Below are 13226 nucleotides of genomic sequence, written 5' to 3'. Positions count from 1 at the left end.
TTTGGTAGCAGTGTATTGAAATATTCCCGCTTCATTTGGACACTTTTAAGCATAATTCTAAGAGAATGTATGTGTGTTTGTGTGTACTGAAAGTGTTGTCACTGAATCCATTGAATCTTAAATTTGTTGTAATTACTAGTTATTAATGAATGCTAATGTATGAAGACTTCTTGGGTGCACCTACCTCAGTGTCTTTTATCTCAATGTATTTTCTACAGTAATCAGTTCTCGTCGGGCTTGTTTGTTAAAGTTGCACCATTAGTCTTTGTGTGTGTGTGTGTGTGTGTGTGTGTGTGAGAGAGAGAGAGAGAGAGAGAGGAGGGGGCATGGAGGGGGTGGAATTATATTTATGGAAAATACACTGTGAGCTAAATTTAAAGCATACACTGAAAGGAACATCTCTTTACAGGGCCCATTAGTACGCTGGCTCAAAGTCAACTTCAGTGAATGTTTCTGTGCGTGGATACATGTTAAAGCACTCAGAGTGTTTGTAGAATCTGTTCTAAGGTGAGTATTTCCTGGTAACAATAATTATACGTAGACTAGCGAACCCAGCAATGCTTCGCAGTTGCTAAATGTGCATGGGCATTTAGTATATGTACTAATCTCCTTCTTCCTCCCTCTCTTCCTCCCCTCTTCCCTCATCCACTTCCTCCTCTTCCCCCTATCTCTGTCTATCGCCTTCCCCCCTGCTTCCTGTACATCTCTTATCCCACACTCTGTCCATCCATCTCCTCCTTCCTCATATCCTCCTGCTCCTTCTATATATCCATTTTCTGTCACCTTCTCTGTCCATCTCATTCCCCCCCCCCCCCCCCCCCCCTCTATGACGTTATTTATTGTTATTGCAAATGGAAGTTTGATTGGAAATATAACTCAAAATGAGTGGGTGAATCAGTTGGAATCGTCAGTACACAGGTTCTGAGAGAGAACTTTGCAGCTGCTGGATCTGTGAGGAAAGTAGCTTTAGTGACAGTATTTTGCATGGTTTTAATCTATGAACAGGGTAGGATTATAAAGTTAGCCATTAACACAGCTTCTCTGTTTTCTGTTAAAAATGGCCGCAAAAAGCGAAAACAAAACCGTACATTTTCACAACACAACTTAGCGAGTTCTTTCTCACAGCTGCTGTAACAGAAACTGTTTATTGCATAGTTCTTATTCGATTTGCCTCCAAATGCTGTCTACGCTCTTTGTCAATCTCATTGACTCGATCACGTAGCCGGTTTGTGTTACGCACAAGCCGGTGAAATTTTGACGCTTCACTGATGGCATTTTTTCCAAAGAAATAAACCACGAACTGAAATCAACTGAATATTTGCAACACATCAAATTAACACTAACTGAGATCAGTTTGATCTTTGCAACACACCAAAGTTACGGGTATGATTATTTTGCTTTCGGTTGTATTTTTTTTTTAATATCAACATTCAATGCGGAATTTGTTGTTGTTATGAAAACGAGTGATGGCAAAACTGTCAGTTGGACCATCACATTTCTTTCTTTGAAATTTTCATACAAAAATGCCATCCAAATTTCCAAACTTTTCTGGTGAAATTAAAACAATGGAAACACCAGGAAGAAATACCAACACTGTAGGAAAAGACAGGTACGACAAGTTGCAGACAGGCAAAATTAAAAGACAGTTATGTAAGGCTTTTGGCCACAGCCTTCATCAGTAAAAGAGAGAGAGAGAGAGAGAGAGAGAGAGAGAGACACCATTCACATACAAGCAAGCACATCTCATACACACGAGTGCCAACTCCAGCTTCTTGGGCAAGAATGCAGTTATCACATGGGATGCAAGTGGCAATCTGGAGGAGGCAGGGAAGGGGAAGGGATAGTAGTGTATAGGTGGGGAGAGAGACAAATGCTCTCTGGTGGAATGTGCAGGGACCAGACTGCTGAAAGGTGCAGTGTCAGGAGGTTCTGAGGCAGGGAGATGCAGGGGGGGGGGGGGGGGGAGTGGAGTGGGAGTGAAGAGTGAAAAAGGAGGAGTGGGGAAGAAGGATGGGCAGATGCATTGGCAAAGGACTGCAAATAAACAGGGTGGAAGATGAGAATGGGGAGGAGATATAGGACAGAGGAGTGGAGAAAGTGGAGAATGCATTATAAGAATAACTGCCATCTGCACAGTTCAGAAAAGCTGGTGGAGGAGGTAAGGATCCAGATGGCTCAGGTAGGGAAGCAGCCACTGAAATCAGGTGTGTTATGTTCACCATTTTATGCTACAGGGTGGCCTAGTTTGCTCTTTGCCACAGTTTGGCGGCAGCAGTTCATTCTCGTGGACAGGTGGTTGGTAGTTATACCTATATGAAAAGCTGTGTAATGTTTGCAGCACAGCTGGTAAATGATGTGGCTGCTTTCACAGGTGGCCCAGGTTTTGATGCGTTAGGATAAACCTGTGACAGGACTGGAATAGGAAGTGCTGGGTGAGTGGGTAGGGCAGGTTTTGCAGCTGGGTCTTCCACAGCGATATGATCCTCGTGGCAAGGAGTTGGGATGGGGAATGACATAGGGATAGATTACGATGTTGTGGAGGTTGGGTTGGCAATGATTGTAGGTAACCCAAGCCCTGGTAAAGGATGTGGTTCAGTTGTTCAAGTCCAGGGTGGTACTGGGTGATGAAGGAGCCACTTCTTTGTAGCTGGTTCTTGTGGATGTGTAGGAAATGGCATGGGGAGATCTGTTGGCAGACTAGGTCTAGAGGATAGTGTCTGTCTGTGAAGGCTTTGGTGAGACCGTCAGTGTACTGAGCAAGGGAGTTTTTGTCACAGCATATATGCTGTCCCCGGGTGGCCTGGCAGTGTGGGAGGGATTTTTTGATGTGAAAGGGATGACAGCTCTCAAAATGCAGGCACTGTTGGTGGTTGGTGGGATTAATGTGGACAGAGGTGCACATCGAGCCATCGGAGAGGAAGAGGTCAACATCTAGGAAGGTGGTAAGATGGATGGAGGAGGACCACGTGAAACGGAAGGGAGAGAAGATGTTGAGGTTTGGAAGGAAAGAAGATAGGACGTCGTGGCCCTGAGTCCAGATTATGAAGGTATCATCAATGAACCTGAACCAGACCAGAGTTTGGGTGTTTTGCGAGGCTAGGAAGATCTCCTCTAGATGGCCTATGAAAAGGTGGGCAGAGGAGGGTGCCATGTGGGTGCCCCTGGCTTGACACAAATTTGTTTGTATATCTTCCCTTCAAGTGAGAAGTAGTTGCAGGTTACTTACTTTATCCCAGCCTGCAACTACTTCTCATTTGAAGGGAAGGCAGACAAACAAATCTGCGGCACAACCACGGGCACCCAAATGGCACCCTCTTATGCCAATGTTTTTATGGGCCATCTAGATGAGATCTTCCTAGCTGGCCAAAACATCAAACTCCTAGTCTGGTTCAGGTTCATTGACGACACCTTCATGATCTGGACTCAGGGCCAAGTCACCCTATCCTCATTCCTTCACAACCTCAACACCTTCTCCCCAATCTGCTTCATGTGGTTCTCCTCAATCCATGTGACACCTTCCTAGCTGTTGACCACCTCTTCTTTGATGGCTCCATGCACAACTCTGTTGACATGGAACCCACCAACCTCCAACAGTACCTGCATTTTGAGAGCTGTCATCCCTTTCACACCAAAAAATCACTCCCATACTGCCTGTCCACCCAGGGATGGCATATCTGCTGTGACAAAAACTCCCATGCTCACAAGGGAACCTCCCCATCGCACCCCCCTCAGATTTAGTTATAAATTGACACAGTGGATAGGCCTTGAAAAACTGAACACAGATCAATCGAGAAAACAGGAAGAAGTTGTGTGGAACTATAAAAAAATAAGCAAAATATACAAACTGAGTAGTCCATGTGCAAGATAGGCAACATAAAGGACAATGATAGCTGATGAGCGCCGTGGTCTCGTGGTTAGAGTGAGCAACTACGGAACGAAAGGTCCTTGGTTCGAGTCCTCCCTCGAGTGAAAATTTTCCTTTCTTTATTTTCGCAAAGTTATGATCTGTCTGTTTATTCATTGACGTCTCTGTTCACTGTAATAAGTTTAATGTCTGTGATTTGCGACCGCACCGCAAAACCGTGTGATTAGTAGACGAAAGGACGTGCCTCTCCAATAGGAACAGAAAACATTTGATCGCAAGGTCATAGGTCAACCGATTCCTCCACAGGAAAACACGTTTGATATATTCTTTACGACACTGGTGACGGCATGTGCGTCACATGACAGGAATATGTTGTCGACCCATCTAACTTGCACACTTGGCGAATGGGTAAAAAGATTCTTCTACCTTGCCCGATTTATGTTTTTCTTGTGGATGTGATAATCACTCCAAAAAAAGTGATGAAAACATAAGAGTTTGTCACATAAACTGCATCAAATGAATGCAACAGTTTCAGAGTCGCACAGTTTTCCCTGTGCTCTGTCAAAACATATGTTTTTTATGTTTTCAAATGTTTCCGTGCGTAGACCGTCAAATTCTGTATATGTCCAAGCAAATCTGAACATGTTCTGGAATTTTGGAGAGCGAAGTTGATTATGTGTGAGTGCCTGAACATTGATAATTATCTGAAAATAAAAAATTAAAATTTTCACCGGAGAGAAGATTTGAACCAAGGACCTGTCGTACCACAGCTGCTCACGCTAACCACGGGACCACGGCACTCGTAAGCTAACACTCTCCTCGATGTTGCCTACCTAGCGCATGGACTACTCAGTTTGTATATTTTGCTTATTTTTTTCATAGTTCCACACAACTTCTTCCTGTTTTCTCGATTGATCTGTGTTCAGTTTTTCAAGGCCTATCCCTGTACCAACTTATAACTAAATCTGAGGGGGGTGTGATGGGGAGGTTCCCTTGTCAGTATGCTGAGGGTCTCCCCAAGGCCGTCACTATCGCCCAGACCCAGTCACCAAACAGATCTCCTGTACCATTTCCCCTCACACTCCCCCAATCCTCCCACCATCCCCAAGAACCAGCCACAAAGTAGTGTCCCCTTCATCTCCCAGTACCACACTGGTCTGGAACTACTGAACCACATTCTTTGCCAGGGCTTGGATTACCTATCATCATGCTCTGAAATGAGGGACATCTTACCCAATATACTTCTCCTAAAGTGATGTTCTTTCACCCACCCAACCTCCACAAGATCCTACTCTGTCTGTATGCTATTCCCAATCCCAACCCCTTGCCACAAGGATCCCTGTGGAAGACCCAGGTACAAAACATGCCCAATCCACCCACCCAGCACTTCCTACTCCAGTCCTGTCACAGGTCCATCCTACCCCATCAGGGTCCAGACCACATATGAAAGTAGCCATGGCATTTACCAGCTCTGCTGCAATCATTGCACAGCTTTTTAGATTGGTATGACTACCAACCACCTGTCCGCCAGGATGAACTTCCACTGCCAAACTGTGGCCAAGAGCAAAGTAGATCACCCTGTGGCACTACATCCAGCTGAACATAACACACTTGATTTCAATGGCTGCTTCCCTAACCGTGCCATCTGGATCCTTCCCTCCACCACCAGATATTCTGAATTGCGATCTTTCAAACATGTGGCAGCTGATTTTTATTTATGTAGATAATTTATATTAAAATGCTTACATGTAAATAATATGGGATAGTAAAATACTACCAAGTTCCTAAACAAGGTTTCTTTCTTAAGAACCAAATAATGTGAATCTAATGATTAATTACCTTGTGTTGATGGTAACATTTACAGCTTTTGTTTTATTCAGTTATGCTTGGAACTCTGTTTCCTGACAGGAAGCAGTCTTTACATATCTTTCACTGCACAGTTTAAGGTATAAAATGAATGTTAGACACGGTATGAACTAATGTACTTCATGGTACTTACTATTACCACAGAGAGTGAGTAATGAGAGAATATTGTAATGGCCAAATATTACGAGTATTTCATTCTGAACCAATATATCATTGAAGTGATTTGGGTGACGTGTTAAACATTGGTGTGAGGAAAGGCAACCATTCGTCATGTAGATGCAACATTGAACAGTGAATTGGTGCATAAAGAATTAACACTGTATCTCTCAGAATTTGCATTTGCCATAGGTAGACTCTGAGCACTATGGGACTTAACATCTATGGTCATCAGTCCCCTAGAACTTAGAACTACTTAAACCTAACTAACCTAAGGACATCACACAACACCCAGCCATCACGAGGCAGAGAAAATCTCTGACCCCGCCGGGAATCGAACCCGGGCGTGGGAAGCGAGAACGCTACCGCACGACCACGAGATGCAGGCCATTTGCCATATCTGGAGCAAATCAAGAAGAGACAGGTCTATGTTAGAATAGTCACTTATTTTTCTAAACAAAAATTGTTAATTGCATTTGTTTGGCTTTTGTAAATCTTTCTCCACTGACAAAGCAATGAAATAACTCATAAGTTAAGTGCTAGCAGAACTAAATAACAAAAATGATCCTGTTGGTATATTATGTAACCACTTTCAGACCGTTCCACTAACCTCAGAAAAAGGGGGGACATAACATGTGGGATCACGACAATTAACACTGGATGCACTCTTGTCGTTAATATACACAAATGATCATCCGGTGACTTTAAGCAGCAGTTCAAAGGCTAAGCTTGTTGATGAAACAAGATTTCTTATCAAGGTCCTAAACTTAATCTTAGCAGGGACAGCTCATGTGGTAACTGAACAATTAGTTAGTTAGTTCCATGTATCAAATTCCTGACAAACATTGCAGTTTGAAATGGTGTCAACAGAACCAAACATGGAATACTTATATACAGCTTTTAAAAAATATAAAAAATAAATTTATCTGTCTACATACTGGCCAGTTAAGAGTTCTTTTATTTCTAATTATCTCTATACAATTGGTTAATTGCACACACTTTCCACCTTAATCTCACAAATACGCATAGTATTTCAAAAAGCAAAAATGACCTGCTAGCACAGGAAATAAACTTTAATGATCATACAGTAAGTGAAACACTGTTTATACTTTCTTAGGAGTCCAGTTAGATAATGAACTAAAATGAGAGCAACATTTAGACAAACTGGCAAAGGAGATTAGTTCAGTATGTTTCACCCTTAGAAGTCTTCTCATTGTATTGACCTAAGAACAAGTGTTGACTTAACTTGTGTATTTCCACACAGTTGCTTATGGTGTTATCTGATGGGGCAGTGCACCTAAAGAAAAGTATTCATTCAAAAGAAGTAAGCTGTAAGAATGTTCTGTGAAGCAGGTAACTGCACTTCATGCAGAGGTATTTTTAAGGCTCTTGGAATTTTTGCACTCACTTACTCACACATTTGCTTCTAATGGTTTTTGTTACTGACAGTAAAAAACAGTTTCACCTGAACTCTGGTCTACATGTACACAGTGCAGGACACAAAATCAAATTTCAGGTAGACTTTGTGTCGGGCTCAGAGTGGAGTTGTGTACTATAGTGCAACTGTATTCCACAGGCTCACATATAACATAAAGGAAGAAACTGTGAATCCTAACCAATTTAAAATAAAAGTAAAACCATGCCATATTGTATACTGCTTCTGCAAATCATCTGAATATTTAAATTCAATGGTAGAAATATTCTGTGAGCTACAAGGCAACTAGAAGTGTACATTGTAAAACAGCGTATCAAATATTAACGAATTGTAAACATGACTTGGTACTTACAGATGTAAGTAATTTTCTTTCAAGAAGACCACTTTAATCAAGGAAATGTTACATAAATAAATAGATATCTACCCTGGCAAGGCCAGGTCCAGATGGAATCTTTGGCATTGGCACTTTCTGAACTATTGTTTATCACAAATTTCTCACCCTTTGCAAAGTCCCAAGCAATGGAAAAAACTGCAGGTGACTACTGTATATATGAACTATTAAAGAATGGACCCACATTGGATTTTGCCAGAATTGTTGAACATATTCTGAATGTGAATACAATAAATTTCCTGAAGATGAAAAAGCTTCTGTCCACAATTCAGCACACTCAGCTTGATCTATCCTTACATGATATCCTGAGAACCAGGGATGAAGGGTAACAGGCAGATTCCATATTCCTGGGTTTCCAGAAGGTGTTTGACACAGTGCTCTCCAGAGGACATTTGAAATACTGCCCCACTGCAGACTGTTAATGACGGTATGAGCATATGGAATATATTCTCAGATGTAAGTGGGTCGAAGACTTCATAAGTAATAAAATCCAGTACTTTGTCCCTGACAACAAATGTTCATAGAGACAAGGGTATTGTTGGGTGTGTCGCAGGGAAACGAGATGTACCGCTCTTGTTCTCTATATACATAAATGATCTGAAAGACTGTGTGAGCAGCAGCCTGCAGCTATTTACTAATGATGCTGTAGTGTTTAGGAAGTTGTCATTGAGTGACTGTAGGAGGATACAAGATAATTTGGACAACATCTGTAGTTGGTATGACGAGTGGCACCTTGCTTTAAATGTGGAAGAATGTAAGTTAATGCAGATTAGTAGGAAAAATAATCCTGCAGTATTCAAATGCAGCATTAGTAGCGTGCCGCTTGACGCAGTTACATCCATTAAATATCTGTGCTTAACATTGCAAAGCAATATGAAATGAAACAAGCACTTAAGGCTGGTGGTAGGGAAGGTGATAGGTAGACTTTGGTTCATTGGGAGAATGTTAGGGAATGTAGCCCATCTGTAAAGGAGGCCACTTACGGGACATTAGTGCAACCTATTTTTTAGTGCTGCTTCAGATGTTTGAGATCCCCACCAGGTTGGATTAAAGGAAGACATCAGAGCAGTTCAGGTACCGGCTGCTAGATATCAATATGCAAGTGTTACAGAGATGTTTCAAGAAGTCAAATGGGAATCCTTGGAAGGAAGACGACATTCTTTTTATGAAACACTATTTAGGAAATTTAGAGAACCAGTGTTTGAAGCTGACTGTAAAACAATTCTACTGCCACCAAGATACATTTTGCATAATGAGCACTAAGTCAAGATAAGAGAATTCAGTGCTTGTATGGAGGCATATGATCTGTCATTTTTCTCTTGCTTTGTGTCTGAGTGAATTAGGTAAGGAAATGACTAGTAGCGGTACAAGGTACCCAACACGTTGCACCATACGAAGGCTTATGGAGTATGTATGTATATGTAGATGAAGATTAGGTCCTTCTTTTACATCTAACCACCTACAAATAGAATAGAAACAGTAACTGATTAGTATCAAGGAAGCAGAACATTTCTTGAAAGTAAGCTTTACTAAGTTAAATTTAGCTGCCAAAAGTACAAACAACATTAAACAGTTTAGTGATAATTTAATGTTAATACAATGTATTGACTAAGTTTCTGTGATTTCCTCATCTTTCGTTTGTCTGCCTCAACATATTTCACATCCAAGAATGTTTTCCTCCTGGGGGGGGGGGGGGGGGGGGAAGAGGAATCTCCGAAACATAATGAATGAATGAATGAACAAATGAGTTAATGAAATATATACCAAGGGCTCAGTGAATAGTGAAACTGATACTGCGATAAGCAGTTTAAGTGAAAGACACTTGGGCAGACAACTATTAGAATATGTAAAACTGGTTTCAAAGGATGCTGGTAGTAAGTAAGGGTAGATGAAAAAAATTATTATGAAGTAGTCACATGTGGAGAGCAGTATCAAACCAATTGAAAGACTGATTTCTCAAACAATAATGTACACATTGGCTTCAGATACAGGATCTTTCATTCTCCATTGGGTTTTCTGTCTTAACTGTCCGTAAGCACACAAAAGATCTCTTCTTCGTGACACATTAAAACTGCGTGCCGGTACTGGACTTGGACCCGGAACCTTTGCCTTTTTTGGGCAAGGCCTTTGCATCCTGAGCTACCCAAATATGATTCATTACTCACTCTCAAAGCTCTGCTACTGCCAGCACATCCTTACTATCTTCCAAACTTCACAGAAGTTCCTCTGTACACCTTGTGAGACCAGCAGTCCAGAAAAAAAACTATATTATGGAGAAATTGTTTAGACACAGTCTTGGGGATTGTTTCCAGAATGAACTGTCACTTGGCAGTGGAGTGTGCGCCGATTTGAAACTTCCTGGTAAGTTAAAACTGTGTGCTAAGCTTTTACGTAATATCCCGGAAGTTTCAAATCGGCACACATTTTGCCGCAGAGCAAAAATTCATTCCAGAAGCAATGCCTAGGTTGCGGGTAAGACATTTCTTCTTTATATCTTTTCTTGCAGGAGTGCGAGTCCTACAAGATGTGCAGGAAAAATTCTGTGAAGTTTGGAAGGTAGGAGAGAGGCACTGGCAGAAGTAGGTGGAGCTTGGATAGTTCAACCTGTAAAATACTTACCCACAATAGACAAAGGTTCCAAGTTCAAATCTAGCACATAGTTTCAATTCTCCAAGAAGTTTCAAATGAGCGCACTCAATGCTGCACAATGAAAAGTCATTTGGGAACAGATTATTGTCAGTAAAATAGTTCTCTCTCCATCAGTGGATCTCAGACTGTGTATTCCTTAAATGCAGAAATTCTTTAAGTACAGATTGGATGCATGTTGTGTGTTTTTTTCATATGTCTTCCCCTTAGAAGTAGTGCAACATGAAACGTCAATATAAAAAAGATAAATTTGCTTTGATCAAATTTTGGTGTGCCTTGCTATAAAATAAGGTAGTCCGAAACAGTTTCACCAAAATTCCAGGAGGAAGCACTAATTCACACAATCTGCCCCTGAAGAGTTAAAGTATGTGAAAAATATGCACCAGCAGGAATATAAAAAGTTGAGTGCCGCAGCTGAAGTCCAATAGTTGCGGAAACATGATTATTTAAACACAGTAAAAAATAATTATCTCCTAAAGTGAAAGTGCTACCTTACTTAACATCATCATGTTTTACAGTAATTTTAATTGTGCAGGTATGGACTGCCAGTTAACTTTCAAGCCATGCTGCTACATCCACACAAAAAAAGTACCAAGAGGTTACGAGACCTCTTAAACCAGTTGTATGGGCATTTAGACAGCAGTGCTTCACAAGGCCTGGGGGCTCATGACGTGAGTAACTTTCGTGGTACTTTAAATAATTAGACACAAAAAGTACGTGTAATGTGAGACTTGAAACTAAGTATTTATCCACAATTAAAACTTGTTTTATGTTTTTGCAGAGTGTGGAGATACCAGGACTTGGATTTGGCCATGCTGAGTATTACCCATATGTTTATTACAAAATTAATGTTGATATGGTTGATACTAAAGTGTAAAAAGCTTTTCTGTAATATTGCCAACTCATTACGGATAGTATTATGTACAGCAAATAAGGGAAGTTGGTATGTGTTCGTTTTTTTTAAATGTAAAAGCTTCTCCAGAACATTCCACATTGTATCAGACATTGTTTCTGTGTAGATGGCACAGTGCTGCCAGTATTCTTGTAGTAGTGACATTCAGTCTTCCACTGGAATGTTGGTATTTAAAATAAATTGAATGTTAGATGAGAGAGAATCATCTGAAATGCAGCAAGCTGAAACTGTGTGTACATTGTCTGTAGCACAACTTCAAGTTTTTACTTCCAGGAAGCTTTTCACTTTAAACCTAAAAAAGAAATGCTCTCCATGCATCTGCCTTGCCGTTGAGATATCAAACGTTACTTATTTGTTATTGGAATATTTTATAATCAAATAACAGTAGTACTTTAACTTCCCAAAGGAAAGGAACTGGATTCCAAATTGCATTTTATTAATGGTAATCTGTGGAATCTCACTCAATACTCCTGCTTCATATAATATCCTCACCCGTCTTATCTCTCTTAATTACAGTTTTATCTTATGTTTATATTTATTGCATAGTTTACTAGATTTTATTGAAGACCATACCACATTGCCAATAAAAACTAAAACATACTTGAACTTGTCATATATGATCACTCAGTTTTAGTTACTAACTACAAAAAAGTGTCTCCCATAGTCAGCAGTATGCAGAGCATTCTTTTTTATTGAAAGTGTGTATATAAAAATAACTTGACAGTTATGAGGGATTAGTGTTACAGCTCAGTGTGGAGTGCTGGAGGAAGTTATATGGTAGGGCACCTTTCTCCTTATGTAATATATTGTAGATATTTTAAATTTTGTTGTTACTTGTTGTAGAAGCGATGTTTAGACTGTTCATTAGTGCTCCGGTGCCTGGATCCAGTACATGGATAACTGTTGGTTTTGGTCAGGACTAATTTATTGTAAATTTTTGGTAAGCACAAGAGTACAGCCATGAAGTCAAGTGTGTAAGATATGGTTGCAAGTTAAATGTTTTATCTCTGATCATTGAAGTCCCTCTTTCTGTGGGTATGTTACCCATAGATTGTACAGTGAAGAATTTGTGGTTCTGTTCATTCATTTGTAAATAACATTCCAAGTTGTGAAGTAAATATGCAATGCCAGTGTTGTCAATAAATTAAAGAGATTTCCTGAATATTTTATGAGTGTTATTTTATTAAATAAAAAAATTGCATCTACATTTGCCTAAAATATTGAATGCCTCAGTGCCTAATGATATATCCAATAAAATGATGTCGCTGAAGAAATATAAGGATTGTCTTTGGGTAACCACAGTGATTTGAAATGAGTAGGATGTATGTCAAGCAGAATCTAATACAGAATGATATTTTCACTCTGCAGTGGAGAGTGTAGTGATATGAAACTTCCTGGCAGATTAAAACTGTATGTTGGACCGAGACTCGAACTCGGGACCTTTGCCTTTCGTAGGCAAGTGCTCTAACAACTGAGCTACCCAAGCACAACTCACGCCCCGTCCTCACAGCTTCAATTCTGTCAGTATCTCGTCTCCTACCTTCCAAACTCCACAGAAGCTCTCCTGCAAACTTTGCAGAATTAGCACTCCTGGAAGAAAGGATATTGCAGAGACTAGGCTTACCCACAGCCTGGGTGATTTTTCCAGAATGAAATTTTCGCTTTGCAGCGGAGTGTGCACTGATGTGAAGTTTCAGAATCTAATACATCTGACATTGTGGATATTCCATGCAGTAAATCATCTTCAAGAGAGACATTGATTTCTACATAGCAGACAACTGAAGAGAGGTAACTGAAGAGAGATGTCACAAAAGATTTTAGCAATAAACCAATTAAAAAAAGCTTCTTTCGCATAACCCAAAGAAATTCTGGCGGTATGTAAAAGCGGTTAGTGGCAAAGTTTTTATCCACCACCCACAGTCAAGACAGGAACACAATCCTGTTTCTTTAAAGC

The 13226-nt window shown here is 40.4% G+C and overlaps 1 protein-coding gene across 1 annotated transcript in view; it reads left to right on the top strand.

The window, feature by feature from the left end:
• LOC126262774 (V-type proton ATPase subunit C) overlaps positions 1-12434 on the top strand; it is a 65102-nt gene extending 52668 nt beyond the window's left edge. Inside the window, exons 8-10 of the mRNA XM_049959589.1 lie at positions 410-507; positions 10895-11030; positions 11141-12434. Coding sequence (XP_049815546.1) covers positions 410-507; positions 10895-11030; positions 11141-11236 — 330 coding nt within the window. The 3' untranslated portion in view covers positions 11237-12434. The remainder of the gene's footprint in view (positions 1-409; positions 508-10894; positions 11031-11140) is intronic.
• Positions 12435-13226: the final 792 nt, after the last annotated feature.

The sequence above is a fragment of the Schistocerca nitens genome, chromosome 6, assembly GCF_023898315.1.
Source record: "Schistocerca nitens isolate TAMUIC-IGC-003100 chromosome 6, iqSchNite1.1, whole genome shotgun sequence".
Taxonomy (NCBI): Eukaryota; Metazoa; Arthropoda; class Insecta; order Orthoptera; family Acrididae; genus Schistocerca; species Schistocerca nitens.
The sequence above is the reverse complement of the archived record's forward strand: the minus strand, read 5'-3'. Positions and strand labels throughout refer to the sequence as shown.